This window comes from Colias croceus, chromosome 7 (assembly GCF_905220415.1).
Source record: "Colias croceus chromosome 7, ilColCroc2.1".
NCBI classification, from domain to species: domain Eukaryota; kingdom Metazoa; phylum Arthropoda; class Insecta; order Lepidoptera; family Pieridae; genus Colias; species Colias croceus.
In genome coordinates, this window is record NC_059543.1 from 1,365,770 (window position 1) to 1,393,403 (window position 27,634).

General features: G+C 32.4%; 1 protein-coding gene across 1 annotated transcript in view; it reads left to right on the forward strand.

Annotated features, from left to right (window-relative positions):
• The first annotated feature begins 227 nt into the window (after nt 1-227).
• LOC123693191 (protein timeless homolog) overlaps nt 228-27,634 on the forward strand; it is a 38,109-nt gene continuing 10,702 nt past the window's right edge. The window contains exons 1-20 of the mRNA XM_045638192.1: nt 228-601; nt 848-1,031; nt 1,398-1,532; nt 1,831-2,087; nt 3,124-3,321; nt 4,038-4,220; nt 4,573-4,705; nt 5,080-5,234; nt 5,807-5,925; nt 6,779-6,932; nt 11,011-11,091; nt 11,430-11,539; nt 11,752-11,802; nt 12,111-12,180; nt 14,101-14,299; nt 15,399-15,547; nt 19,628-19,722; nt 25,013-25,213; nt 26,811-26,954; nt 27,308-27,493. Coding sequence (XP_045494148.1) covers nt 348-601; nt 848-1,031; nt 1,398-1,532; nt 1,831-2,087; nt 3,124-3,321; nt 4,038-4,220; nt 4,573-4,705; nt 5,080-5,234; nt 5,807-5,925; nt 6,779-6,932; nt 11,011-11,091; nt 11,430-11,539; nt 11,752-11,802; nt 12,111-12,180; nt 14,101-14,299; nt 15,399-15,547; nt 19,628-19,722; nt 25,013-25,213; nt 26,811-26,954; nt 27,308-27,493 — 3,058 coding nt within the window. The 5' untranslated portion in view covers nt 228-347. The remainder of the gene's footprint in view (nt 602-847; nt 1,032-1,397; nt 1,533-1,830; nt 2,088-3,123; nt 3,322-4,037; nt 4,221-4,572; nt 4,706-5,079; nt 5,235-5,806; nt 5,926-6,778; nt 6,933-11,010; nt 11,092-11,429; nt 11,540-11,751; nt 11,803-12,110; nt 12,181-14,100; nt 14,300-15,398; nt 15,548-19,627; nt 19,723-25,012; nt 25,214-26,810; nt 26,955-27,307; nt 27,494-27,634) is intronic.

A 27,634-nucleotide genomic window follows, 5' to 3' on the forward strand; every position in this document is an offset into this window, starting at 1 on the left:
ACTTCGATTTTATTTAATAAGTTTAAAAATAAAATATAAAAATTTACTATTTTTTCATTAATGATAGTACCTAACTAATGATATGTTATTGATCGTAAAAAAGTTTTAACTATATACCGAAACTACTTTTAGAGATCTGCCACTCAAATGCTTTGTATCCACAACGTCAAAATAGTGACTAGAAAAAAAAAACCATTTTCGCGGTATTTTGAATGTCAATCTGTCACTGAAGTAAACTTTGTGAAAATTTTAAACTGTGAATTTAAATCAATAAAAGGTTTTTGTTATGATTTAAGAAGTGTTTTACATTCTTTCTGATATTGATAAGGGGTTATAGTACTTAGAAAATGAGTTCCTTACTGTCTGCTGAACTTTCTGCAACATGCAATGCACTTGGAACTTTTAATAAAAAGACTGGAAAATACATGATAGATGACTTCACATTAAATACAGTTAAAGATTTAATAAGATACATGCGCAGGGATGGTGAGGATCACGAAATTCGAAGGCATTTAGGACAGACTAAAATTCTTCAAAGTGACTTGTTACCAATGTTAGTTGACCATTGGGAAAACAATGAACTTTTTGATGTAACTCTTAGGTAAGTAAACAATACAACTTATATCTATTTTAATACGGCGCACATTATAGATATATTATGGTGCTTTGTATATAAAAATCCAATAAATCATTGTCCTAATATTCTCACCAATAAGTATGTATATCAATATGAATTCAATGAATTAATTTATACATACCTGCTTATAGTAAATACATTCAATCCCATAGAAATCTAAACCTAAGCCAGGACAAGCATTGCAAATATTATGATATTAATATTTTTCAGGTTAGTCGTTAACTTAACAAACCCAGCACTATTACTATTCAGAGAAGAAGTGCCAGTAGAAAGAACAGCTCGACACAATTATTTGCAAATTCTATCCCACCTACAGTCTTATAAAGAAGAGGCGTTTAGTAAAGTTGAGAATTGGCAGGTGTTCGCTAAAAAACTGACTAAAATACTGGAAATTGTATGTATTTAACAGTGTTTAATTTCAATAAGAATCATTGATTTTAATTTAAAAGTTATATTACAGATAAGACAGGGAAAATTGAACACAATTTAACTTTACCTTATAGTTGTCGGCAAGTCACTTGGCCACTTTTAATGTAGTGGGGGAAGCTTGCGTATTTAAAAATGTACTAAAACTTGTTGCGCAAACTTCCCCCACCACGCTACATTTTTGCCAAGAAGTTGGCCGGGCGCTATACATAAGTGTTAACTTTGTCTTACAATTAACTACCTATTTTAGTAACTTACAAGTTTCTACCAATTACCTTTTCAATTATAAAACTTTTGTTGTGAATAAATTTTATCAATATATTAATTTTAATAGGATTGGTCTGAACGAGATGAAGACACTGGTCTAGTAATAGAAAGGATATTAATTCTAATAAGGAATGTATTACATGTACCTGCCGATCTGGACAAAGAGCGGAGACCAGATAATGATGCTAGTATTCATGATCAGGTATTCAATTTTATCATTATTATTTTATTATTTAAAAAAAAATATATTCTCTTCCAAAAAGAAATAATAAATTAATTATTTAAATTTTAAAGTATAGTAATTAGGATAAAAATGACACTTTTTAACTGTTTGTATTAGCCTCACCTGTATATTTTGTATGTAACCAACTTCTCTGACTCCAACTTTTCAACTACATTTTATTTGTATTTCTATGTAGTGAATATACTGTTCTTAAATAATTTTATTTTTCTCAATGCATCCCACATAGAAACAACTATACAAATTGTTTCTTTTTTAGGTACTCTGGGCATTAAACCAATCAGGAATCCTAGACATAATTCTCTACATGTCGTCAGAAAACGAGAAGCAATACTTCATGCATATATTAGAGATAATCACTCACTTGCTTCGTGAGCAGAACCCAACGAGTTTAGCTGATGCTGCGTTACAGAGAAGTGTGGATGAGAAACTGAGGGATGAGCAGGAATTACTGACTATTAGAATGTCAGAGACGAAAGAGAGGGTTAATAAAGTTAGGCAGTATTCTTCGACAAGGTATGGTCGTTTTAAATAATTAAAGTGGTACATTCATTGAGATAATATTACTACCTACGTATGGAGGAGACACCACCATCTGTGCGCCATTTTTTGCTCTAACTAAGTTTTAAAAATTATTATCTAGTTAGGTACTTACCGATGAAAGTTATTCCTTTGCACTTTTCCGTATTATTTGTGCAATATCGTAACACACAAAGGCATATTTGATATGTTTTACTTTAAAACAAATAAAAAATGAGCGTGCAGTTACGCCATATGTTTTGTAAGTGGGAGTCGAGCATGCTTCGGCACGAATTGGGTCACGCTCGCACCGGGGAAGGTACCACACCCTCACAGAATATCGGCGCCATAGCGACAGTTTACTGTCGCGTTCCGTACGGTGATTGAGGGGTCCGGAGGCCCACATCCCTTCCCATCCCCTACCCATCCTCTCCTTCCCTATCCTCATTCCCACCCATCCTCGCCCTTCTCCCTAAATCCTTCCAAATCCCTTTGAGGATAGCAACACATCCACTTCCCAGTGGAGTGGATGCTTATGGGCGGCGTGTATCGCTTAACACCAGGCGACGCGTCTGCTCGGTTGCTATCCTATAGCATTAAAAAAAAAAAAATATGGCGTATGTTGAGCGGAACATAAGTGATGTAGGCGGTGTCGTCTCCATAATATTATGTATATATCTCAATGGGTACATTTTGTATTTTTATAAATGATTTATGTTGTGAGTGAATAAAATTATATCAATGATTCTTAGGTTTAAAGTTTACATAGTTGAAGAGCTTTAAACAAGTACAAGTATCTAATGTATGGCTTGACCAATTTTGACAGACTTTTCATTGCTTAATTATTCTATTTATTTTAAATAAATATGAATGTGTTTTCTGTGTATCATTCTATATTGCTTGTGAACAACTGACTTTATAAATTGAAAAGTATTCTAAGATTTATCATTAAAATTGTATTTCATAGAAATATAAATATTTTCAACCATATTTGTGCAATAATTTTCATCCAAAAATAATTTTATTTTAATAGGCACTCAAGATTTGGAGGGACCTACGTAATACAAAACATGAAATCAATATCAGAAAATGAGCTAATATGTTTGAAGCCTCTGAACAAAATATCTAACTTAGACTTTAACGGTAGCAAGAAATCCAAGTTAGTGAAACCTAAAAACAGGAGGCCTGAAGAGAGTGGTGCTATGGAGAGACGATCGCCTTTTGCTGTTAGGTATGTTATATACATGTCGTGGCCATATCGTAGATTTGCTCATTTCATGATATGGCCAATTTAGTTTGGCCAGATCGTTAAATCGTCAACGTTTCACGATTTGGTCATCATCATTTTGCCAGATCGTCGATCTGGCCAAACGTGGATGGCCATTTCACGAAATGCTTTCTTTTTTAAAAAGCGATCCGCTTCTGGCACTCGCCGGCCGCTGCCGCGGCACGCTCGCTTTGCTCGCTCGACTCGAGCGTTGTTTATTAAAGTCTAACCTAACCTAACCTAACCTATATTTTATACGATCTGGCCAAATGTCGATGACCAAATCGTGAAACGTTGACGATTTAACGATCTGATCAAACTATGTTGGCCATTTCATGAAATGAGCAAATCTACGATATGGCCACGACATACACAAGAAGCATAATACATTTTTGAAATATTTTTTTATAAGTTTTGCAATATTTTTAAGACGTTTTTTATTACGAGGTACTTAAAATCAATTAATTACATCATATGATACTTATTTAAGTCTTTCATATTATGTGTGTGTTATTATACATTCATGAAAAATAAGAATAATTACAAGTTTTAACTGTTTGTTAAAGTTTTTTTATACTTATAATGTCATGTTAACTGAAAATCAATGGCATAGAACACACTCAAAAATTATTTAAAAAAAATCTGGTTGTGTACAAAAAAAATGTTTAATCTTTTTCCAGATTATTTCTCAAAGAGTTTTGCATAGAATTCCTAAACAGTTCTTACAACCCGCTAATGCACTATGTCAAAGATGTGCTAGTTAGAGCTAAAGCCCAACAGAACGATGAATCTTACTTCTTGTGGGCGATGAGGTTCTTTATGGAGTTCAATAGAGGACACAAGTTTGATGTCGCTTTGGTTAGGTGAGTTTATTTATCTCAATTTACGCGTTATTTTTATATAATAACCAATAAATAAAACTAGTTCATGATTTTTGTGAACTGAAACTTCTTTATGTGAGATGCGAGAAAAATTTCAAGGTCATGACAATACCGTCACGTCATGGAGTAGGCGACGATTTTTGGTATCTTTGATTCTTGCCAAAAAAGTTTCACTTCTGACACGTGCGCTCTTTTTTATTACTTAATTGTTTTCTGTTTGACACTATGATTAATGGTCCATCCATAATTTAAAAAAAAGATAATCAAAAGAAAAAATTTTCATATTCTGTGCAGCATTTTCGCAAATTCGTTCAGTTATAATATTTTTTTCTAGTGAAACAATGTCAGTGCCTATGTTTCACTATGTCCAGCAGCAAATGGAAAAATATTACGACATGATACGAGTTGAGAAGAAGAAATATCATGCCTGGGTTCGGAGATTGCATTTAGCATTGAAGTGTTATAAGGTAATCATAAAAATAATAAAGTTATGCACAGGACTTCATAAGCAAAAATAAAGACTTTTGAGCATGAAGTCCTGAAAATGAATATAAGATTCTTTTAAATTTTTATCAAACCAATTAATTTATACTATGAAAAAAGAAACAGTTTACAAAATGAATCCCTTTCAAAAATTTAGTTTATGATATTGCTATTTTTTCCTTTTTTTATTTTAGGCAATCAAATTAATAGTTTTTGTACGTATTTAAAATTGTTCTGTGTCTAATACAAGTCAAAACTAAGTTCAACTAAGTTCATTCAAGTTAAAACTTCACGCAAATACAAAAAACTTAGCAAAATTTTAAGTATGTAATTACATTTTTTTTTTTTTAATTCCCAGGAGTTATTAAACACACTTCTAAAAATGGATAAGTGTGATAGTGCTAATGTGAAGGAATCAGCAAAAGTGATAAAAAGCAATGTTTTCTATGTGCTGGAGTATCGAGAGTTCGTGCTGGCGACCATTTTGAATTATGATGATAATAAAATGCCGAGGTGAGTTTTATTTATATATTTTATATGCTTACTGTTAAGAAAGTGCTTAGATTTTTTTATAAATAAAATGTTTTTTCCTTATACCTATGCATTGGTATATACAGACATACATTTAGAATCTTAGTACTTGATTTACTACTCAAATATTGTGTAATTTGATTGAACAGATCAAATTTTTACTTTTCAATTTTTATTTTTATAGTAATATCTCAATAAGTGAGATAGGAAATTAAAGTAATTGTTTTTGTGACATAAAGTACTGTTATATTATTATATAGAAAACTAGCGGTCCGCCCCGGCTTCGCCCGTGGTATATTTTTACGTTTTCTCTCCATAAGAACCATCCTCGTACTTCAAGAAATGTAATAAAAAAAGAATTAACGAAATCGGTTCAGTTGTTCTCGAGTTATGCGCTTACCAACACATTTTGCGATTCATTTTTATATTATAAGATTTTCGCATATCGAAACGACCAACGACGGCGTTAAAGTCCAAACCATTCCACTAATCTTGATGATTCAAATACCTAGTAATTTTTATTGATTGAATTAAATATTTTAATTTGATTTTAGATCTTATCTATTGGATTTGGTAGAAACAGTGCACTTGTTCTTGAAAATGTTGGAGCATTACTGCAAAAAGACTGGTCTGGTTGTTCAGAAGAAAGTTAGAAGGAAGGCTAAAAGTAAAAGTAAGTATTTTTACTTATATTTATTTTAACGAACATTATTTATTGTATGTAAAATATACAGTTTCATGAATCGCATGTTGTGTTTTATTGCTACATACTTTAGCTAAAATCTATAACTTTAGTAGTAATTTTTTTTTTCAGTACGGATATAAATAAATAATTTATTTATTTACTCAAAACTAAGCTACTATTCTTTGCATCTTAATAACTCAACCTCATATTAATACATAATAAAAACGCATAAAAAATTAACACTTAAACAACAGAACAAAACATTAATATAAAAATTAACGGAACAAAATCCAATATGGCCGACAAAACGTTAAGAACAACCGTTTCACGGGCGGCTTGTCAAAGAGACGCTTCCATACATAATTGCTTATACGGATTAGTGTGTGATTTTATTTTAATTTCCATGGGAATGATTTTCATAGATTTTTCTTAAGGGATGTGTGAAAATGATAATTTTAAACTGATATTCGTAAAAAGTGGTTTAAATTTGTGTTTTTATTTTTCTGTTAAGTATTATATGTTAATATTTACAATCCCTAATTTGAAAAAGCTTTATATTATTATTAAAAGATCAATTATTTGTGACAATACAATAATTTCATGAGTTTAGGCTTGTTGTTTGTTTTTGAATTGAAACTTCTTTAGGCGCGTTTAGAGTAAAATTTTAAGGTCGCGTCATGTCAATACCGTCACGTTATGGAGTAAGGCGACGATTTTGGTATCTTTGAATCTTGGCAAAGAAGTTTCACTTTTGACACTTGTGCTTGGCACACGACTACCAACCTATATAAATTCTCTATCGTTGTATAAAAAAAAATATCATTTTATTAATTCCTTCTAGAACAAAAGCCCCGCCCAAAGCCCCAAGCCCCCAAACCGGATATCCCGCAATGGGAAGCGGTTCGCGAGCAAATGGCGGTAGTTCTCACTTCGCAAATAGACAACTACCCTCCACCGTTTGACGCGGCGTCTGATACACCGATTGATCAGCAGAAGTGAGTATTTAGTATTTAATTGTAAAGTAAAGAATTTAAAATATTTAAAATGCGATTTAGTCATTATATTATTTATTCGAATGTTACGAACCTAGTGTTCAAATTGCGTTTAAAATCCGTGAAAACGTCTTTAATTTTTAACCGACTTCAAAAAAAGGAGGAGGTTATCAATTCGGCCGGTATATTTTTTATATTTTTTTTTATTGTAGCTTACCGCCCGCGGCTTCGCCCGCTTTGTCTAAAACGGAAAACCTAATAAATTATATACTAAAACCTTCCTCTTGAATCACTCTATCTATTAAACAAAACCGCATCAAAAACCGTTGCGTAGTTTTAAAGATTTAAGCATACAAAGGGACATAGGGACAGTGAAAGCGTCTTTGTTTTATACTATGTAGTGAGCATACGACACAACCTTGAAAATTATATATACGTTTATATAATAACTACTAACACATAATAAACATTCATAACAAACAAAAAAACGCATAATTCAACTATGAATATAAATCATTTATTTGAATTTAATTTGAATGTTTTTGTAACAAGCAAAATTAAAAAGAGATAATTTGATTATAAGGCTGGTTGCAGAGCTTGACCGACTGTCAGTGCGTACCGTCGGTCCTGACGATACGCATCAACAACAATTGCATGACTATGACACTAATGCGCATGACAATACGCGTGCGTATGGTCGGTCTAGCTATGAACGGTTTTATGAATTTCCATACATATGACAAGCGCGACTGACGTACGCACTGACGGTCGGTCAAGCTCTGCAACCAGCCTTATTCGTTATACCACAGATAATTAAATAGTTACTTTATAGAATATAAAATTGGTTACTTGGTAGAATATAAAATATACATAATTTATTTACTTGAGAAACATAAATATAATGTATTATCTGGAAAGCGCAATTATATTACCTATTCTTGTTTTCCTTTTTCTTTGTTTTGGAATTTAGAAATGAATGTATGTTCTTTCTTTAAAAAAAAACTATAACTACCTTACTTTATCAAAATAGGTATAAGGCAAGGCCAAAAATATACTTAATCTATACTAATATTATAAAGCTGAATAGTTTGTTTGCTTGAACGCGCTAATTCCAGGAACTGGTCGAATTTGAAAAATTGTTATGGTGTTATATTTAGGTTCATTTATCGAAGAAGGCTATAGGCTATATATCACCACGCTAAGACCAACAGGAGCGGATCAATGCGGGTGAAACCGCGGAGCACAGCTAGTTAAATATACTATACAAACAAAACCATACTTAAAAATACTCTTCTTCACACAGTCACACTATATTTTTCCTTTAAAAAAGCACACACACTGTCACAATAGTCTATTAACGCCCGTACACCGACGCATTCGCGAGCGGCAGCGAAACAACGAAAAATCTGTCAGTAGTATGGCAGGTTTTCGCATATGATATGTCTCACTCTAGCACATAGATAGATGAAATAGTTGCGTCCTTGTCAGTATTGTTTCGCAAGGAACTGCGAAATGGCCATTACACAGACGTATTGCGAAAAAGTTTCGAAAACATTGCTGTGTACTAACGTTCCGCAGATATTTCGCTACGCAGTAGTTTCGCAGAGATTCGCTGCCGCACGCGAATGCGTAGGTGTAAGTACTAAAGGCGTAAACACCAAATCAAAAAGTTAAATTTTTGGTACATACATATTTAAATTAACCTCTTATACTTTATTTTCGATGTCCAAAACTTTTTAATTCTAATATTAAAACATCAACCAGTTCTACAAGGCCAAATACAGTTAAATTTAGTGCCATTATACATTTTATGTCATTATCCGACCTTGTAATTACGTAGCCTTGAAACTAATACATATTAAACATAAATTATCGCCTAATGAGTCTCTCGGTCGCCTCCCAAAACTTCTGGGCCAATTCCACATTCTGGGCTCGACCACTTGGATTCCCTAATTTACACTCAACATAATAACCACCTGAACAATTTTCTAAGTCTGGTGATACTGCTAAATAATTGACGGTCTGAGCTCCTTCCCAAGGAGATCTTAAAAACATAAAATTAATTTTCAACATCAGTTTAAGTGCAGTTACATCAATTTCGTCAACTAAATTTGTTCTAACTGCACCCGGGTGCACGCAGTTAACTGTAACTCCTGTTCCTTGTAACCTTCGCGCCAATTCGATGGTCATTAAATTGATGCATAACTTCGTTTTGAAATACGCAAAGATGTTGGAAAATGTGGACATTCTTTCGGGCACTAAGTGAAGTTTTTCTGTATCAAAGCTTGGTACCATCTTGTGTGTCATTGAAGATACATTTATAATTCTGCTTTGAGTTGATGTCTTTAATAACGGCAAGAGTAGGGAAGTTAGGAGAAACGGTCCAATATAATTGGTTTGCGCTATCAGGGAATAACCGTCTTCAGTCTTTTCGCCAGCTCCCGTAAATGTTCCCGCGTTGTTTATGAGTATGTCCAATCGTTTCTCTGTTTCGAGTATTCCAGCTGCGAATTTCTCGATCGACGTAAAAGATCCTAGGTTCAAATGGCGATAGGTGACATCTGCGTTTTTGAACGTTTCCTTAATTTTGTTAATAGCGTCTATAGCCCTTTGTTCGTTCCTACATGCTAATATGACTCTAGCTCCCCTTTGAGCCAGATCTTTAGCGACCTCCAAACCTATGCCACTGTTCGCGCCGGTCACTATAACAACTTTGTTCACCAAATGCACACTGCATTTACAAATACCGCGAGTGACATAGTTGTAAATGTATGCCAAAAGAAATATAAAAATTATTATTATTGTACAATAAATCACGATCATCGTACGCGGAAGCTGTGTACAGACTGATATTAAAACATACGAACGCTTTAAAATAATATGTTAAGGTTTTCTACGAATCATGTGTTAAAATGACTTGTGATAATTGAATGAATCTAGTGATTTAAACAAATAATTTTCGGATTAGAATATTATTTTGTGTATTTATTGTTTGTAGTATCCGGTACATATATTATATAGTATAGATATTCATTTTACCGTCTACCTGCTATTTCTTATCTATACAATACAAAATTTTATCTATAAACGGTCAGTAGTTTATATGATGTACATCCATTCTTATAAACGAAGTATTTATAAAAGTTATCGAATTGTTATTATATAATATTGATTTTTTGTCCAATAATAATCAGGGTCAAGGAAGTCTTTATCTTCAAAAACATAATTATTTAACACTAATAACTTTAATGACGTGACAAAAACCATTTTAAGTAGTTATGTGTGTTTTTATAACATTTTTTGTGATAGCGTTGTTTTAACGTTATTTATGAGGATGGTAGTTATTATAGTACTACCGGTTTTACCCTCAGTGCTCCGCTCTTGTTGGTTCTAGCGAGATGATATAATATAGCCAATAGCCTTCCTCGATAGATGAGCTATCTAACACCGAAATAATTTTTCAAACCTGACCAGTAATTCCCGAGATTAGCGCGTTCAAACAAACAAACTCTTAAGATTTATAATATTACTAGTGGTTCGCCCCGGCTTCGCCCGTGGTACCTACATGTTTACGTTTTTTTTTCATAAAAACTATCCTATCTCTCAAGTTGGATCGAACTGCACATAGTGTGCGAATTTTATTATAATCGGTTAAGTGGTTTAGGAGTCCATTGAGGACAAACATTGTGACACGAGATTTATATATATTAAGATTATAGATTAATGGTTATTCGCAACCGACATCACAAAAGGAGATCGATAATAACTTTTTTTGTATTAATTGTCTCAGAACTTTTGTTTGGGTTAACAATTTTGCCAAATAAAATTGACGCTTCTGTGTGCTCTTGTGGTGTTAATATAATTAATTTTACATGTATAAAAAATCCCGCTAAAAATTCTCTCTCTCTTTTGTCGGTCCCTCATGTCTGAGTATCGTGGTCAGCATCGGGGTTGCATCTGGAGCTGATGATGCCTCCACCGGTCTCTGTCCATGGAGTCTCTTACTTCTCTTAAAATTAGTTCTTTAAAAGTTTTATTTCTTAAGAGTTTCATTCAGATACTAACACCAAGATATTTCCAGGGAGGATTGTATGAAGAAAATACAGAAACTGATGCGCGAACATAAATATGAGGACGCTGTTGGCACATTCCGGGCGGCGAGGTATGTTTATATTTTATGTTTGATTATTTTGTATATATGTACAACTTTATAGCTGATTAAATATTTTTTGTATGAATCATTTCATGTTTTTGTGTTATAAACAAACAAACAATATGTATTTGAAATATGAGGGTACTTAGATATTACGTCAGTTCAAATTGCTTCATATATTTTAATGTTTTAATTGACTAGTTTTCTTCAATTTTGGAGGTGGTTTATTTTATTTCATTTTTTGTTTAAAGATTATTTAAATTCAAAATATTTTCAATGTTTTTTCAGAAACATTTCTAAAAGTCTAGTGTTTAATATTTTATTTGAATATTTTATTACTCTCTTAGAGAAGTATGGCCGGAAGAAGGTATTTTTGGTGTGGAAGGAATTCAAGAACACGAAGAGTTAGATATGCTAGAAACTATCTATAACACTGACTTGGGAGTTGAAATTACAGGTAGTGTATACTAAAATTATATGGATAAGTTTGTGTGTTTGTTTGAACAGGATCATCTAAGGAACTAGTGGTTCATATAGAAAAAATCATGTTATGGTTCATGTTAAACTTAGAAATAAAATATTATTTTGTGTGAAATAAAATATTTACAATTGCTCTAAAGTAATTGAAAAATTTGTTCCTTCTAGTTTAAAAAGAAATTTTTGTTTCAGAAAATGTTGAAGATGACAATCAAGAAGATAATTCAGAATATGACGAAGAAGGTAAGATAAATCTTTAATCTACTAATTATTTCCCATCTTGTAATCCTCAGGTGCCTAAAGTTAGACCTTTACATTGTAACTTTCATACCAAGAATGTGAACAAATATTATATTAAATAAATAATTAAAAACGTAATTATTTTAAGTTTTTAGTTAAGAAAACATAATAGAATGAATTAGTTAAACTCATTATAAAGGGTGTGCCAGAAAAGACTGACGCGGGCATATTCAAATTTATAATTAAATAAGTAATTCCTAATTAAATAATTAAGTAATTCCTACAATAAAATAGATATTTTCGTTTGTTAGATGAAGAAGAAGAAGATAGAACGACTTCGGTGGTAGAAACTGAATTTGATTTCCAAGACTTCGTGCAAAGGTAAATATTAGAATAAAATATTATGTTCATTAAGATATTTAAAATATTTTAGAGTGCATTGGACTTATACGACAGACGGAAAATATATTGTATTTATATATAAATCTCGTGTCACAATGTTTGTCCTCAATGGACTCCTAAACCACTTAACCTTTTATAAAAAAATTCGCACACCATGTGCAGTTCAATCCAACTTGAGAGATAGGATAGGTTTTATCCCAAAAATCCCACGGGAAAGGGAACTATGCGGGGTTTTCTCTGAAAACGCGGGCGAAGCCGCGGGCGGAAAGCTAGTTGTTTAAGATAATTGTGAATATCCTACATTCACAATTATCTGTACGCTGGCTATATATTTTTTTCCCTGATCAACTCGGACGAGCCGGGGCGAGCGGTTAGTATTATAAAATACTAGCTTTCCACCCGCAGCTTCGCCCGCGCAGTAAAGAAAAACCCGCATAGTTCCCGTTCCCGTGGGATGTTCCGGGATTAATCTATCCTATTTCCCGGGGTAAAAAGTAGCCTATGTCCTTTCTCAGGTATCCACTTAACCGATTATAATAAAATTCGCACACCATGTGCAGTTCAATACAACTTGAGAGATAGGATAGGTTTTATCCCGAAAATATCCATCGTGGGCGGGTTTTTATATCTCCATACCAAATTTCATGCAAATTGGTTCAGTAGTTAAGGCGTGATTGAGTAACAGACAGACAGACAGAGTTACTTTCGCATTTATAATATTAGTATGGATAGTAGCAATTTTACAGTATTGTGTTATAGCAATAGTTTTATGTATTCACATCTATACATATAATAAATCTGTAGAAGGGTCAATTGTGTACATTGAAAATATTGAAAAAATAAATACCAGGGGGTGTTACTGGATCGATACCAAGCCCAAATATGTGATTAAAAAAATTTAGTATAAAAAAATTCTTTGTTACATTATAATTTTTTTTACCTCACTCAAAGTGTAGACTTATTCTAATATTATAAAAATTATTTGTATTTTTTTCGACGTCAAAGTCTAGACTTTAACTACTAATTAACACTTTAATGTATTATTTGTATTTCCTTCAATTCACAGATTTAAGATAATTCTTTAAATTAAACTCAAATATTTAACACTACTTTTTTAGTAGTTTTCTAGTTTTCTGGCTAATTTCGTAATTCCACACGGACCGAAGTCGCGAGCACATCTAGTGAATAATAAAAATCACTACATAGTATAAAACAAAATCGCTTTTTCTGTCCCTATGTACCTTTGTATGCTTAAATCTTTAAAACTACGCAACGCTAGTTTTAAAGATTTTTTTAATAGATAGAGTGATTCAAGAGGAAGGTTTTAGGTATATATATATATATATATATATATATATAATTTATTAGGTTTTTGACAAAGCGGGCGAAGCCGCGGGCAGTAAGCTAGTAAAACTATAAACAAATGAAGTTCTTATTTGATAAATTATTTTTGAAAGAATTGATTTTATCTATTTTGTCAATGGTTATTCCTTACTAAAACAGTTTATTTCTTTAACAAAGACAACCATTTAAAACACATAAATAACACCAGCACAAGCACTAAAAATGTCTAGATATCTAAATATTAATCTAGAATTCTATATTCTGCCAAATCTCTATGAGAGTAACGTTTTTTTACCCTTAGAAAAATTAAAAATACGTCGTGTGTCACTCGGGGAGTGGGGCGGTTGCGCTATTGCATGCTATGCCTTCAAGCCACACCTCCGCCCGTCCCCGTGGGGAGCGTGAGATTTTTTCGTTACGGAATTTCTCGATTCGGTCCCCGCGCTGAAGGCCCGCGATAGAAGTTATGCAATCTAGCTTAATAATTTTTCTGGACATTCACAATGCAAAAGCTAACAAATACCTACAAATCTTGATACAAATCTATCCTTTTAGATTCTGCCATCCCCGCGTAGTAAGCGCATGTGCATCACTATTAGAGAAATACGACAAAAACACTCCATACACAAACCATTGTATTGTGAAAATGCTGCACCGAATTGCATGGGATTGTAAACGACCGGCCATGATGTTCCAGGCGTCCATGTTTCTGACCTTCCAGAAGATTCTGGGAAATCGAATTGCGCATTTTAAGGTTAGTGTTTAAAATTGTTACCTAGAAAATCTATTTTTTTATACGCCATCTAGTAAAAAAGTGGGCGGAATATCTATACTATGTAATTTTTTTATTCAACCTTATTTTATTTTATATTTAATAGTAGTAAGTATGTATATTTAAAGTAAAATAAATGTGGATGTATCTCATTTTGTACAAAAATCTGTCCTTTCATTTAATGGTTGTCCGCAAGACATCGTTTTTAGCAATAAGACTGACTTTTATACACTAGCCATGTTTTTCTTAGGTTAATTATGTATTCTCGAATCGTCCTATTTGCTATAAACAATAATATTAATAAATACTATAATTATAAGTACCTATTTGTTAAATCCTAAGATAATAAATAACATGTAATAAAACAACTCAAATAAATATTTGTTGGCAAATAACTAAACAATATTACATAACTGATAGATAAACAAATATATTTGTCTAGATAAAAGTCGGTATTCATATTTCAGTCTAGATCCAGACTAGCCAATTTATAGTCTGACAAAACTATTTTGGCAAGACACAAAAATCGTATCTAATGTATCTCTATGGCAGATATTATTAATTACGAGAATACTTAGTAGGAATAAATATCAATAAATAACAATATTTATAAAAATGTCTTATATTTTAAAGCTCTAGACACATAGGACTAAAAAGACAAATGCCATGTTCAATTTTTCTTTTTTTTAATCTATCAGCACAATATTAGTTAAAAAAACAGTTCTTATTCGTACAACAAAACCGTAATTGTCCTACATGTACAGAAATATGGAAAAAATAAATTTACTCTATACACATACTTATGCTCAAAAGTTTATTACTAAGAGCCGATTTTTCAATCCTTGGTTAAAATTTATGCGTCCAATAAAGTATTACACGAACATTTTTAAATGTCACCTGTAAACTGTCAAATACGGACAATTAGAATACATTTTTTGAAATGGTAGTTTAATACGTTATTTGATGAATAAATTTTAACCAACGATTGAAAAATCAGCCCTAAAAGTATTAAGATCCAACTAAATTTACCAGGGTTTTTACCTATCCTTGTACCTAATAAAATAATTTATTTCCCATACAGGAACTCGAAAAATTCGCCATCTACGTAATAAGGAAATTCACAGAGATAGCCAGTAAGAGTCCAAAAGCGTTCATAGAACTATTGTTTTGGACCAACTCTAAAGATGCGATCGACGTTGAGTGTGGATACGACCTTTATACTGATTCTAGGTAAATATTAAAAAATTGTTTAGACTTGATTTTTTTGGAAATTTCAACCAACTGCAAAAAAAATACTTCACTTTTTTGGAAATTTTTGCAAAAAAAAAATATTTTTTATTTTTTACCCCAGAACTTGTGATTGGAAGAACCAACATTGATGCACTATAGTTTTTTTGATACATTTTGTTTTTATTTTGGAGAATATTTTGATTGGCCCGGGAAAATAAATGTGTTCTATTTGTAACAGAACGGCTGTACAGATTTTAGTGAATTTTGTTTGTTGGATTTATCTTCGCTCGGTTAGGTTAATAAGTCGTAAAAAATTTAAAAACTTGTTGCAAGAGTTTAGATAATTAATATAAACTTAAAAATAAAACTTTTTATCCCTACTATCCCTACTAATATTATAAATGCGAAAGTAACTCTGTCTGTCTGTCTGTTACGCTTTCCCGCTTAAATCTCTCAACCGATTTTGATGAAATTTGGCTCAGACAATCTTTAGACCCTGAGAAAGAACATAGGCTACCTTTTATCAAAACACCACGCGGGCGAAGCCGCGGGTGCAAGCTAGTACATTTATATAGGTAAAACTTGGTGTATGTATCCATATTTAAGTTGTGAAGACGTTACTTACTCACGCAAATAGCACTCAACCGGTTTACAAACACTTAAACGACGGCTTGAGAGGTGTTGTTTATATCGAGTTAATTATGAAAGTAATGCTGAGTTTATAAATATACATAAAAAATAAAAAGCAGTATTTTTGCTACCAGGTATAAAATAACTAATTATTTAAATTTATTTATAAAAAATCCTCGTGTCGCGGTGCGTGTGATTAGACTCCTCCGAAATAGGAAAGGTGCGAATCGGTCAACATCTATGTTTCATACGCCTAAGATACAAAATTAAGGCAGAACAACGCTTGTCGGGTCAGCTAGTAACACAATTTTTAATATATATATATGTCGTGGCCATATCGTAGATTTGCTCATTTCATGAAATGGCCAATTTAGTTTGGCCAGATCGTTAAATCGTCAACATTTCACGATTTGGTCATCCACATTTGGAATCCAAACGTTCACGAAATGCGACCATTTTTGTTTCTTTTTTAAAAAGCGATTCGCTTCTGGCACTCGCCGGCCGCTGCCGCGGCACGCTCGCTTTGCTCGCTCGGCTCGTGCGTTGTTTATTAAAGTCTAACCTAACCTAAACTAACCTATATTTTATACGATCTGGCCAAATGTCGATGACCGAATCGTGAAACGTTGACGATTTAACGATCTGATCAAACTATGTTGGCCATTTCATGAAATGAGCAAATCTACGATATGGCCACGACATATACATGTTCAAGCGTTTGTACACAATTTTATTTTCTACACTAAAATTATCTTTAAAACTTACTTAAAATTTCTCATTGCTCCATCCAGTCCTATAAATCCAAACGTGATGACATACATTAGCCTTACTCGATAAATGGACTATCTAACAGTTAAATTATTTTTCAAATCGAACCCGTAGTTCCTGAGATTAGCGCCTTCAATCAAACCTGCTCTTCAACTTTACAATATTAGTACTTACAGATTAAATTTCCCTATACTTTCATAAAATTAAATTTTTTATAAACAATAAACAATCCCAGTATATTAAGATAGCGCTCGTATAGCTCCATTTTACAATCAGTATTTGGATAGCCGCCAAAGAGCAGTCATAATTCAGATTCACAGCTACAACTAGTTTTGGCGAGCGGCTTTGCTTGTATGAATTATATCCCCATGGGGTAGTAATGGGCGTTTGTTTTAACACTGCCTCAAAAAATTACATACAATTTTTCAAAGGATTAGAGGTTGATTTTCGAAAAAAGCTTGTCTTAAAGGTACAATTCCGAAAAGGGCCGCAGACCGCAAAGTGCAACAGCAAACTGCAAGCGACAACACTTGTTTCTATGAACATCTATGAATCGCTGCGCGTTGCGTCTGCAGGCAGCAGTGTTGCCGCGCTAGAATCAATTTCATAGAGTTCCTCAGTGCAGTTTGAGGTCTGCGGCCCGTCTCGGACTTGTACCTTTAGGCAAGCCTCATGTTTTTTAATAAAATTAAATTAAATTCTAATTCTTAACTGTGAAAGTATCTCTTTCTGTCTGTCTCTTCTCGCCTTAACTCAATTAAATTGAATTAAATTATTAATATAGTTTTAGACCCGACAAAGAACATAGGCCAAATCCCTGAAATCATGTGAACGGGAATTATGCTGTTTTCTCTGTGACTACGCGGACGAAGCCACGCGAAAACTAGTCTTGTTAATATAAATAATTCAGTCCAGAATTATTCCCAATATACTAGCAAAACTTATCGAAACGTAATATTCTCGATCAAAAATATACCCAAAGGTCCATTTTAACTTTATTCATATCTTCGTAATCGTCTGGATTTGACATAACAATGTGTTTCGCAGCGGGCCCGTCTAAAGTTATAATAAAGATCGTGCTCTCAATGCTTTATTTTTAGATAGAGAAAATATTGATTTTAGTACTGTAGTATATAAAATATTAAAACAGCTTTCCGCCCGCGGCTTCGCCCGCGTTGTTAACGAAAAACTCGCACAGTTCGCGTTCCTGTGGGATTTCCGGGATAAAACCTATCCTATGTGTTAATCCAATGTGTATGTATGTGCCAAATTGCATTGTAATCGGTTCAGTAGTATTTGCGTGAAAGAGGAACACATACTCGCAAACTTTCCCATTTATAATATTATGAATAGTAGGATACGGAGCAAACGTTCTGCTAGTACTAACCACTTAGGGATATGAAATATTCCTAACTAGCTTTCCGCCCGCGGCTTTACCTACATAGTCTAAAAGTTAATCTTTATGGTAGAGGATGAAATGTGTTATTAGAGAAAGTTCTAGAGAGAACTGAAATAATGAAAATTAATATATATATATATAAATACAAAATATTTGACTCTTAGGGTTTTTATCACGACTGCAAAAAAAATGTTTTTCGAATGTATGTATGTGTGTGTGGCACGCTCGTACTTTGCTACTAACTTGATATTACACTTAAATTGTATTAGGTATAATTTGTTTTATAATACACTAGCTTTCCACCCGCGACATCGCCCGCGCAGTAAAAGAAAAACCCGCATAGTTCCCGTTCCCGTGGGACTTCCGGTATAAAACCTATCCTATGTCCTTTCTCGGGTATCAAAATATCTCTATACCAAATTTCATGCAAATTGGTTCAGTAGTTAAGGCGTGATTGAGTAACAGACAGACAGACAGAGTTACTTTCGCATTTATAATATTAAAGTATGGATACCACTTATACAAATACCAATTTAAATTATCAAGTCTCTTAAAATCAGAAAAATCTCTTAACTTATTCGCTGTTTAAAATTTCTCAGTCATGACTTCTTAAAGTAAAAAATTCCCTGCATTTAAAAATTCCCTAAAAGTATCTGGAATATAATAACCTCAACACAAACACTGCAACGAAACTCGAATATTCCCGAAGGATCGAGAATTTAATCAGGACATGAACGGAATAAAGAAAGAAAGAAAGCAAATCTCATTTCGTAAACTTTTTGATTGCCCAAATTCGTAATTAGAGTCAACTTGCAAAATAAATTGCCTCTTACGTTGTATATTTAAAAAATAATTCAACCTTTTGTATGGGAAATTGAATTGTTTGTACGAAGGTGTGCAATTATGTTTTTATTTTTTAATTTAGAATCTGTAAATTGTATTTTCATTTTACATAATATGAAGATTGTTTTAAAATTACATTTTGAGATTGCAGTGTTTTATGGACCATATTCTAAATAGCTTGTTTGTTTTTAATATCTAATTTAAGGAACTAAAATAAAGACAAACACATTTTTGCGTTATAATATTGGTCATAAACACACATTATTTTAATTCATTTTATGGGAACTAAGGGAAAAAAAATTATCGATACCACATTAAACTACAGTCTAACTTTAACGTAAATTTAAATATTATTCAATGAAAAAATGTTGAATTTAAAACAAATCGTACCAAGATCTTTTATTTATTTGTTTGTTTTCTAATATTGTTTCATCATATAGGGATAAACCAGGCAAGAATACTTGGTCAGAAGAACAAGAGGATGAATTACGGAATCTATATATGGAGAATCAGAGCAATCCACAGACAGATCAGGGTATGTTTCTAGAATAATTATTATTTATTTTATGTTTTATTTTATTGTTATTAATATAAGTAATTTATTTTTCATATTTTAATGGAAAAATATTTGTCATAATAATATATGAGGACTTTGTTTTCATTTATTTATGTGTTGTGAAATTAAATACTATTACCAAAACAGCTGCATGAAAAATAAAAACACAAGTACCTACGCCTTAAATACCACCTTCAATGCAAATGAAGCTTTATTCAAACTTGAAACATACGAACTCTTTGGAAAATTTGTTCTTTAAGGTGGTAAAAAGGGATTTAAACAGATGAGACCCCTTAAGTTACCAAAAAGGCTTTTCTAGTGGTCTAGTAGTGTTGGGACCTTAAAGAGTTTGGTGACAAATTAAGTTTCAAATATTAGTAAAAAACTATACCGAACGTACTTACAAAAAAAGGATATGTGCAAAGCACACGTGTCAGAAGTGAAACTTCTTCGTCAAGATGCAATGATACCAAAATCGTCGCCGTCATGACGTGGCGGTATTGGAATGTCGCGAAATTTTACTCTCAACGCGCCTTAAGAAGTTTCACTTCAAAATCCTCCTCTAAATCATAATGTTATCTTTTAGGTTGCAAAAAGAGATTGAAACATGGTTTAGATATATATAGTTTGAAGGAGTACAAGCAAGTATGGTGCCAAATGGAGTCAAATCCTAGTCAAATTTCAAAACTATCAAGTACAAAAGAACATGCTCTAAACATCAAAATACCCTCTTTTTAAAAATATTCACATTTCCTAGAGCAGGAATCCACAGACATAATACGCCAATTAAATTAATTCCCAGTCGAGACGTCTTAAGTTTCCACCAACAGTTATTCGTGCTGAGAAATTAATATCATTTCCTCGTAAAAGGCATTTTCTTTCACCTTCCCCGTGATATAAAGTTACTCTTGAGAAAGGGTATTTACTAGAGTCAGATTTCTGTAATTACTTTATTTATGTTTTGCACTTTTGTATTGGAGATAGGAAGAGAAATAATTTGTATTTATAACCTGTTAGAGTTTTTTTTTAAGTTTGGAGGTTATATATAGGGATATACTAATAGAAGAAAAGAGTAAGAGTGAATTTCGTTAGACTGTCCTATATTGATTATCATATAGTACTAAAAGGAGAAGCAAATTGTTATTTGTATAAGTATTATACTTGCAAGTGAAGATACATTAATTCAAACTATTCTTACGAGTCTTTTGACCCGGTTTTGCCTGGTCTGGCATGAGAAAAATATAGCCTTACTAGCTTTCCACCCGCGGCATCGCCCGCACAGAAGAAAGTAAAACCCGCATAGTTCCCGTTCCCGTGGGATTTCCGGGATAAAACCTATCCTATGTCCTTTCTCGGGTATCAAAATATCTCCATACCAAATTTTATTAAAATTGGTTCAGTAGTTTAGGCGTGATTGAGTAACAGACAGACAGACAGAGTTACTTTCGCATTTATAATATTAGTATGGACTAGCTTTCCACCCGCGGCATCGCCCGCACAGAAGAAAGTAAAACCCGCATAGTTCCCGTTCCCGTGGGATTTCGTGGATAAAACCTATCCTATGTCCTTTCTCGGGTATCAAAATATCTCCATACCAAATTTCATGAAAATTGGTTCAGTAGTTTAGGCGTGATTGAGTAACAGACAGACAGACAGAGTTACTTTCGCATTTATAATATTAGTATGGATTTTACTCGCTAAAGATGTATATTTCAATTGAAGTGAAAAAACAAGTCATGTTGTTTACAAACAAATAAGAAATCAAATCTACCCTCTTTATAATATAGGTATCGATTATATTTTTGCTCTAAAAAAAAGTTTATGTGCAATTAGTTAAACCAGAATATAAATTGGATTACAAATAGAGGTTTATTAAAAATTCTTATGCGTGGAACATTAAATTGGTACCACAGTATATTTCAAATCACAGTAGCACAGTGTAGGGTAAACTCACCTAATTGTGTGACTCACTTAATTCGGAGATACAACGTTTGAACTCTTACACAGCGTATTAGGAGTAAAATCCAATACATTAAAATTAACCTTATGGTAGGGTAATAAAGCTTCTTTTCGTGTGCAAATTTTTGTTAAGATCGTGCGAGTGAAATAGTAACAATCACGGGATTTGTCATTGCGCCCGCCATGTTTGACGTTTCACCGGTAGCGTGCGACTATGCTGTCATTATTTAATTAATTTTAAAAAGAAAACGTGAGTTTAAGTTCATGATGCTTTGACAATTAATTGTTAAAAACATATATTTGTTGATACCGACAAAGGTTTTAGTAATTTTTCATTTGTTTTTGCATAATACCTTATTTCCTGGGTTCAAAAAGTTAACGATTCTCAAGATTGTAACTCAAAACAGTGTCACCGAATTAACCAAGCAAACTTTTATTATTTTCAATTCGTGTATTAATAATTGTCTTCAGTACGTATACGTTAGTAGTTTAAGTCGGAAAATATTTATTTTGACTCAGGTAAAAAAGTAGGATCGCATTCAAGCATTTTAAAAAAGTCCGATATTTTTTTATCACATAATTATGTGAGTTATTTTAGACAGCATGGAGGAAGACAAAAATAAAAATAGAAAATATAATGAAACAACCCTCACATCCGCAATTCAAAGTATTCTGCAGTCAAAAATGAGTCCGTACACACTACACACAAACAATTTATAAAGTCCAATATTGTTTTTTTATTGTTCCCCGCTTTTGATAGTTTCTCGTTGATTAATAAATACATAATTATTACTTTCAATATGTTATATTTTTTATTAATTTTATTTTTTTGTTACTTTTGTGTTAAAAAATAATAAATACTCGCATAATTCGGTTATAACAGAATTAGAGAAGTACTATCACCGAATTATAGTGATTGTCACAGAATTAGACAAGTCATCGCGGTTTGATTATGCTCATTTTACGCTGGGTTAATTCATATTTGTTAAGATTACACTTGCTCCATATGATAAATAGAAGACTGGTTAATGTTCCTATTAAAAATAAAAATAAAATTTATAAAGTTTAACCTGTTTTTTTTTTCATATTCTGTTTTGTCACAGAATTAGATGAGTTGACCCTAATATTTATTATTATCAGAATATTAGCTTAATCCAAATATGAATTTTTTCTTTATATTCTATTTATATTAAATTCAACTTCTTTCAAAACGGCTTGTACGATTTTAATTTTTTGTATCTATATTCGGTAGACTTGACTCAGGGGTATAATAAATAGTCGGATCCATTGGTCATAAACTATTTTTATACCCCTGAGTGATAAGGGTGTCCCGAACGTTTGGCTCAGCTAAATAAAAATAACGTTTCGTGGTTTTTTATTGTTTTATTCTTCCCAAGTTAATGTTTAGGGGACCTAGTCAGTAATACTTCGTATTTTTCTTTTTCAACCGACTTGAAAAAAGGAGATCGATTGGATTGTTTTTGTTTTGGGTTTGTTACCTCAGAACTTTTGACTGGGTGAACCGATTTTGCTGATTTTTGTACTTGAAAGCTAGCTTGAATCTCGTGATATCACATTAAAATTTTGTCCATTACTGAAGGTGTTTTAGTTATTTGTTATGAATAATTGTTCCGTGATAATTAACGTTTTAACGATAGCTATTCACTAAACGTCAAGAACAGTTATTTCTGTACAGAATTATCCAAGATATTGTGGTTAGGTGGTGTACCATTATGTCTAAATCAGTCGTATTGTGCTGACTGTGGTGGTCAGCCAAGGCTTTGATTGTTCGCCATATTAACAAAGAATATTATATTAAATAAAAAATTCATTTTACAATATTTGCGGATTGTTTCTGTTCATCTGTTATCTGTCAGTTAAAAGGACGAGTGTATGAAAATTAACGTTAAAAAGTTTTATATCTATACTAATATTATAAAGCTGAAGAGTTTGTTTGTTTGCTTGAACGCACTTATCTCGGGAACTACTGGTCCGATTTAAAATATTCTTTCGGTGTCAGATAGCCCATTTATCGAGGAAGGCTATATATAGGCTATAATATATCATCATGCTTCGACCAACAGGAGTGGAGCCACGGGGGTGAAACCGCGCTGAGCAGCTAGTAATAGATATATCAGCTAGTGTTGGAACCGTCTCTTGCAATCACAAAGTAATAGAAGAAACATATTTTTATAAAATAAAAAAAAAACCAAGAATTGACATATTATCTCTGAACGGGGACAAAGACAGACTTCATAAATTATTAACTTCTTTCATTTCTAAACGTATAAACTCAATATCAAACATTTATTTATTCAATTAGACTTCTTCTATAGCACTATTGAGTCGTCATAACAAACACAAGATAAACTATCTACAATCTATATGTTTGAATTAAAACTAAGAGTAGTTTTAATTCAAACATATAATTTGACTCACACACATGTGACATACACAAACATTGAAATTTATAAGACAAAGTGGGGTTTCAGTATATTATGTATTTTAGACATGTACCCAGCATCAAAGCATGTGCGGTGTAGCGGTAATCAATCGTTTAACTAATTTAATCAACGAGGTTCATTTCATTTTAACGTATCAACTTGAACAGGATAGAATTTAGTTGTTTATACAGGGTGTCCCACTATCGGTATACTAAGCGCGAAGGGACTTGTAGTTTTACATACATTGATCACGTAAATAATACGCTAAATTTTTCCTTAAAATCTATACCTCCTTTGAGCTTAGTATACCAACGGTGGGACACCCTGTATAACTGACTACAGTACAAAAATATTTGTTAATTCAAATCAATAATTTGAGATTAGCGCGTTTAACCAAAAAAAGTTTCTTTCTTCCACGCTACTAGAAAAACTCGATAGATTCCCGAGTAATGTATATTATTCTATTATTATCACTTCTATCCTAAGTCAATTTGGGTGGTTGGAATTTGCTACTTATTTATTTCTGGTATGATATGAAGAACTCTTTTAAAATTTCACATTATATTTGAAGGAGAATTAAAAGTTCTCCACGGATTGTTTATATTTCTCTTACATTTTGCTTTATTTCAAAATGTTCACCCGTAATAATGACCATTTTTATTTTTATGTATTTCAATGTAAAATGGTGCAATGGTTGGTGGTAATGAAACACTTGACTCGACTGTAAGCTTGTATTGAACTGGTTTTACAACTGCCCTAAAACTGAAGAACCACAGGACTATATAGTATGACGCACACATACATATAACATACATTATATACTGCAATGATGTTGTTCAATAAATATATTTATTTTTTGTCTACAGACGTAATAGACTGGATCCTAGACAATCTAATAGACCAGACTCGAACCCGACGCAACGTGATAGCCAAACTAAAAGACCTGGGGCTTATATTCAAAGCACCAACCAAGAAGAGTAATAAGGAGAGAAGAATACAGAAAGAGTTTAGTGAGGAAGAAGATACCTTGTTGGAAGAATTGTGGACGCAGTATAAGGATTCAGAAGGTATGTAAATAATTAAAAAAAAGTTTTTTTTGTAGGAGTAAGATTTTTAAGGGAATAAGTTTTTGTTTTTAGTAGGTACTTGGTCATTTGGATTACTCCAAGTCTTTTTTTTTTTTCTTATATTACAGACATAAATTTAGCTCTCGCTGCACTTGCGCCCGTGGTTTTAGTAATTTAATAAGTAATTTTCATGGTATAAACTTTAATCAAACAATTCAAATTGATCTCCTTGGGGGTACAATTTATAAAAAATTTCATCCCGATCTGTCTAGTTGTTTAAGCTGTGCGTTTATAAGCCAGCCAGTCAGACATCTTTGCGTTTTATTTAGGAAATTCTTAAAAAAAGTCTTAAAACTAGACCTACATATTTGATACATCCAAAACTACACTGTCATCAAAGACCTACATATAAAAGTCTACGCAGAAACATCTGTTATAGGCCCGAGTCACGTTTGTAGGACTCCATCTTATTGTCCGAATTCCGTAACCTAATGAAATAATAACGGAAGAAAATGTACAACTATTTTGTGGATGTTTGTCCCGTGGGATTTCCTGGATAAAACCTATCCTATGTGTTAATCCAAGTTACCCACTATATGTGTGCTAAATTTCGTTGTAATCGGCTCAGTAGTATTTGCGTGAAAGAGTAACAAACATACACATCCATCCACAAAAACTTTCGCATTTATAATATTAGTAGGACTGCCTACGAAACAAAATAATATAAAACTAGCATCTTGCTAAAAAAAAATAAACGATAAAATTTATATATTTTTTAAAGTATTTATAAGCCAAAAGTTTTAAAACAACTATAGCAGTATCGTTTCATGACACCGATCGATTTCTTTGTTCCGTGATGCAATAAAACTTATGTCGTTTTATCTCTAAAGATTTCTTGTTCGTACAGTTGGAAGAAACTTATCTGACATCACATGTATGATATTATTTTTATATTGTATTCATTTATAGTTTAACAAAATGTAGTTAAGAATATTAGGCGTTTGCTCACCCGCATTTGTACATTTTTATTTTTTGATCGCATCGATCGATAATCTAATATAAATAAATTTAAATTTAAGAACAATTTTCACACAGGGCACGATCTGATCCCATAGTTGGCTGATAAACATACATATATAATTTTAAATAAATACTTATATAAATAATTAACACCCAGGCACAGAGCAAACTATGTTCATCCCACAAATATTTGCCCTGGGTGGGAATCGAACCCACGACCTCTGACTTGGAAGGCCAACCAAGCCAACCGGACAGTCCTAAGATCCCTAATCCATCAAGATGGATTAGGACCTAAATTTATAAATATATTTTTCAGTACATTAAATTTAATTGAAATATTAGACTTATTTCCAATGAAGAATTTTGCTTAGTTTACGATTTCAAATATAGGATAGCATTTTAAAAATAATATAATCAGACTTTTTTTATTTCAATTTATGACCAGAATTTTTTTCATTTCGAGTAAGCGTTTTAATACACAATTATTACATATTTTATCAGTTTTTGCAGAGTTATTTGTATTTATCAAAATGTTTCCCTTTCTGTTCCCTTTTTATAATAATAGTTTTATTTTTAGATCCAATGGCGCTTATAATGCCCAGAATGCCGAAAAAACGACAAAAACGCAGTTTCATAGACCGTTTGTTAGAACTCGGCTTGATTCAAGACAAAAAGGAGTGCCGTAAGAAGAGACAGAGAAAGGAAAAGAGCGGCCCTCAAGGTGAGATTTAGAATATCGAAATGAGTAGAGTAGAGTAGATGTTGTTGCAAATTTTTGTGAGCTTTATTTCATCTTTGATTCAAAGTTTCTTTTGATTTGTCTATTTAGTATTTAATTTTTGACTGAGACTTCGTTTTCTGTTCGTCTGTCTGTCTGTCTGCCTGTCTCCAGGCTGTATCTCATCAACCGTGATAGCTAGAAAGCTGAAAAGCAATATAAGAATTGTTTATAAATACCTCATTATTTCTTTTAAAGGTTCAATTTATGTTGATGAGCCTTGCTGATTTAATAATTAATTTTATCATATTTAACTAATTTTGACATCAAAATTAACAAAATATAATGAATTTCAGATGACACAGACTCCGAATCCAAAGAATCGAATTCAGAAAGAGACATCTCAAGAAGTCCATCACCAGTTAGAATAAAACCAAAGAAGAAAGAACCCAGAAAGAAAGAAGAGAGGAAAAGAAATAACAAGAGAGTTGATATGAGTGCGAAAGAGATAGCAAGAGTTATGGTACAGGCTGTTGATAATGGTAAGTTTTATTGTAAAAAAAATGTTAAGTTTCCTTATACATGTATCCTTTGGTCGTAAATGTTATTTATATATTAAAATTCATGTTTATTTATATTAGCCATGGTTATAACGTATTAAAAAAAAATATTTAGGGACAATT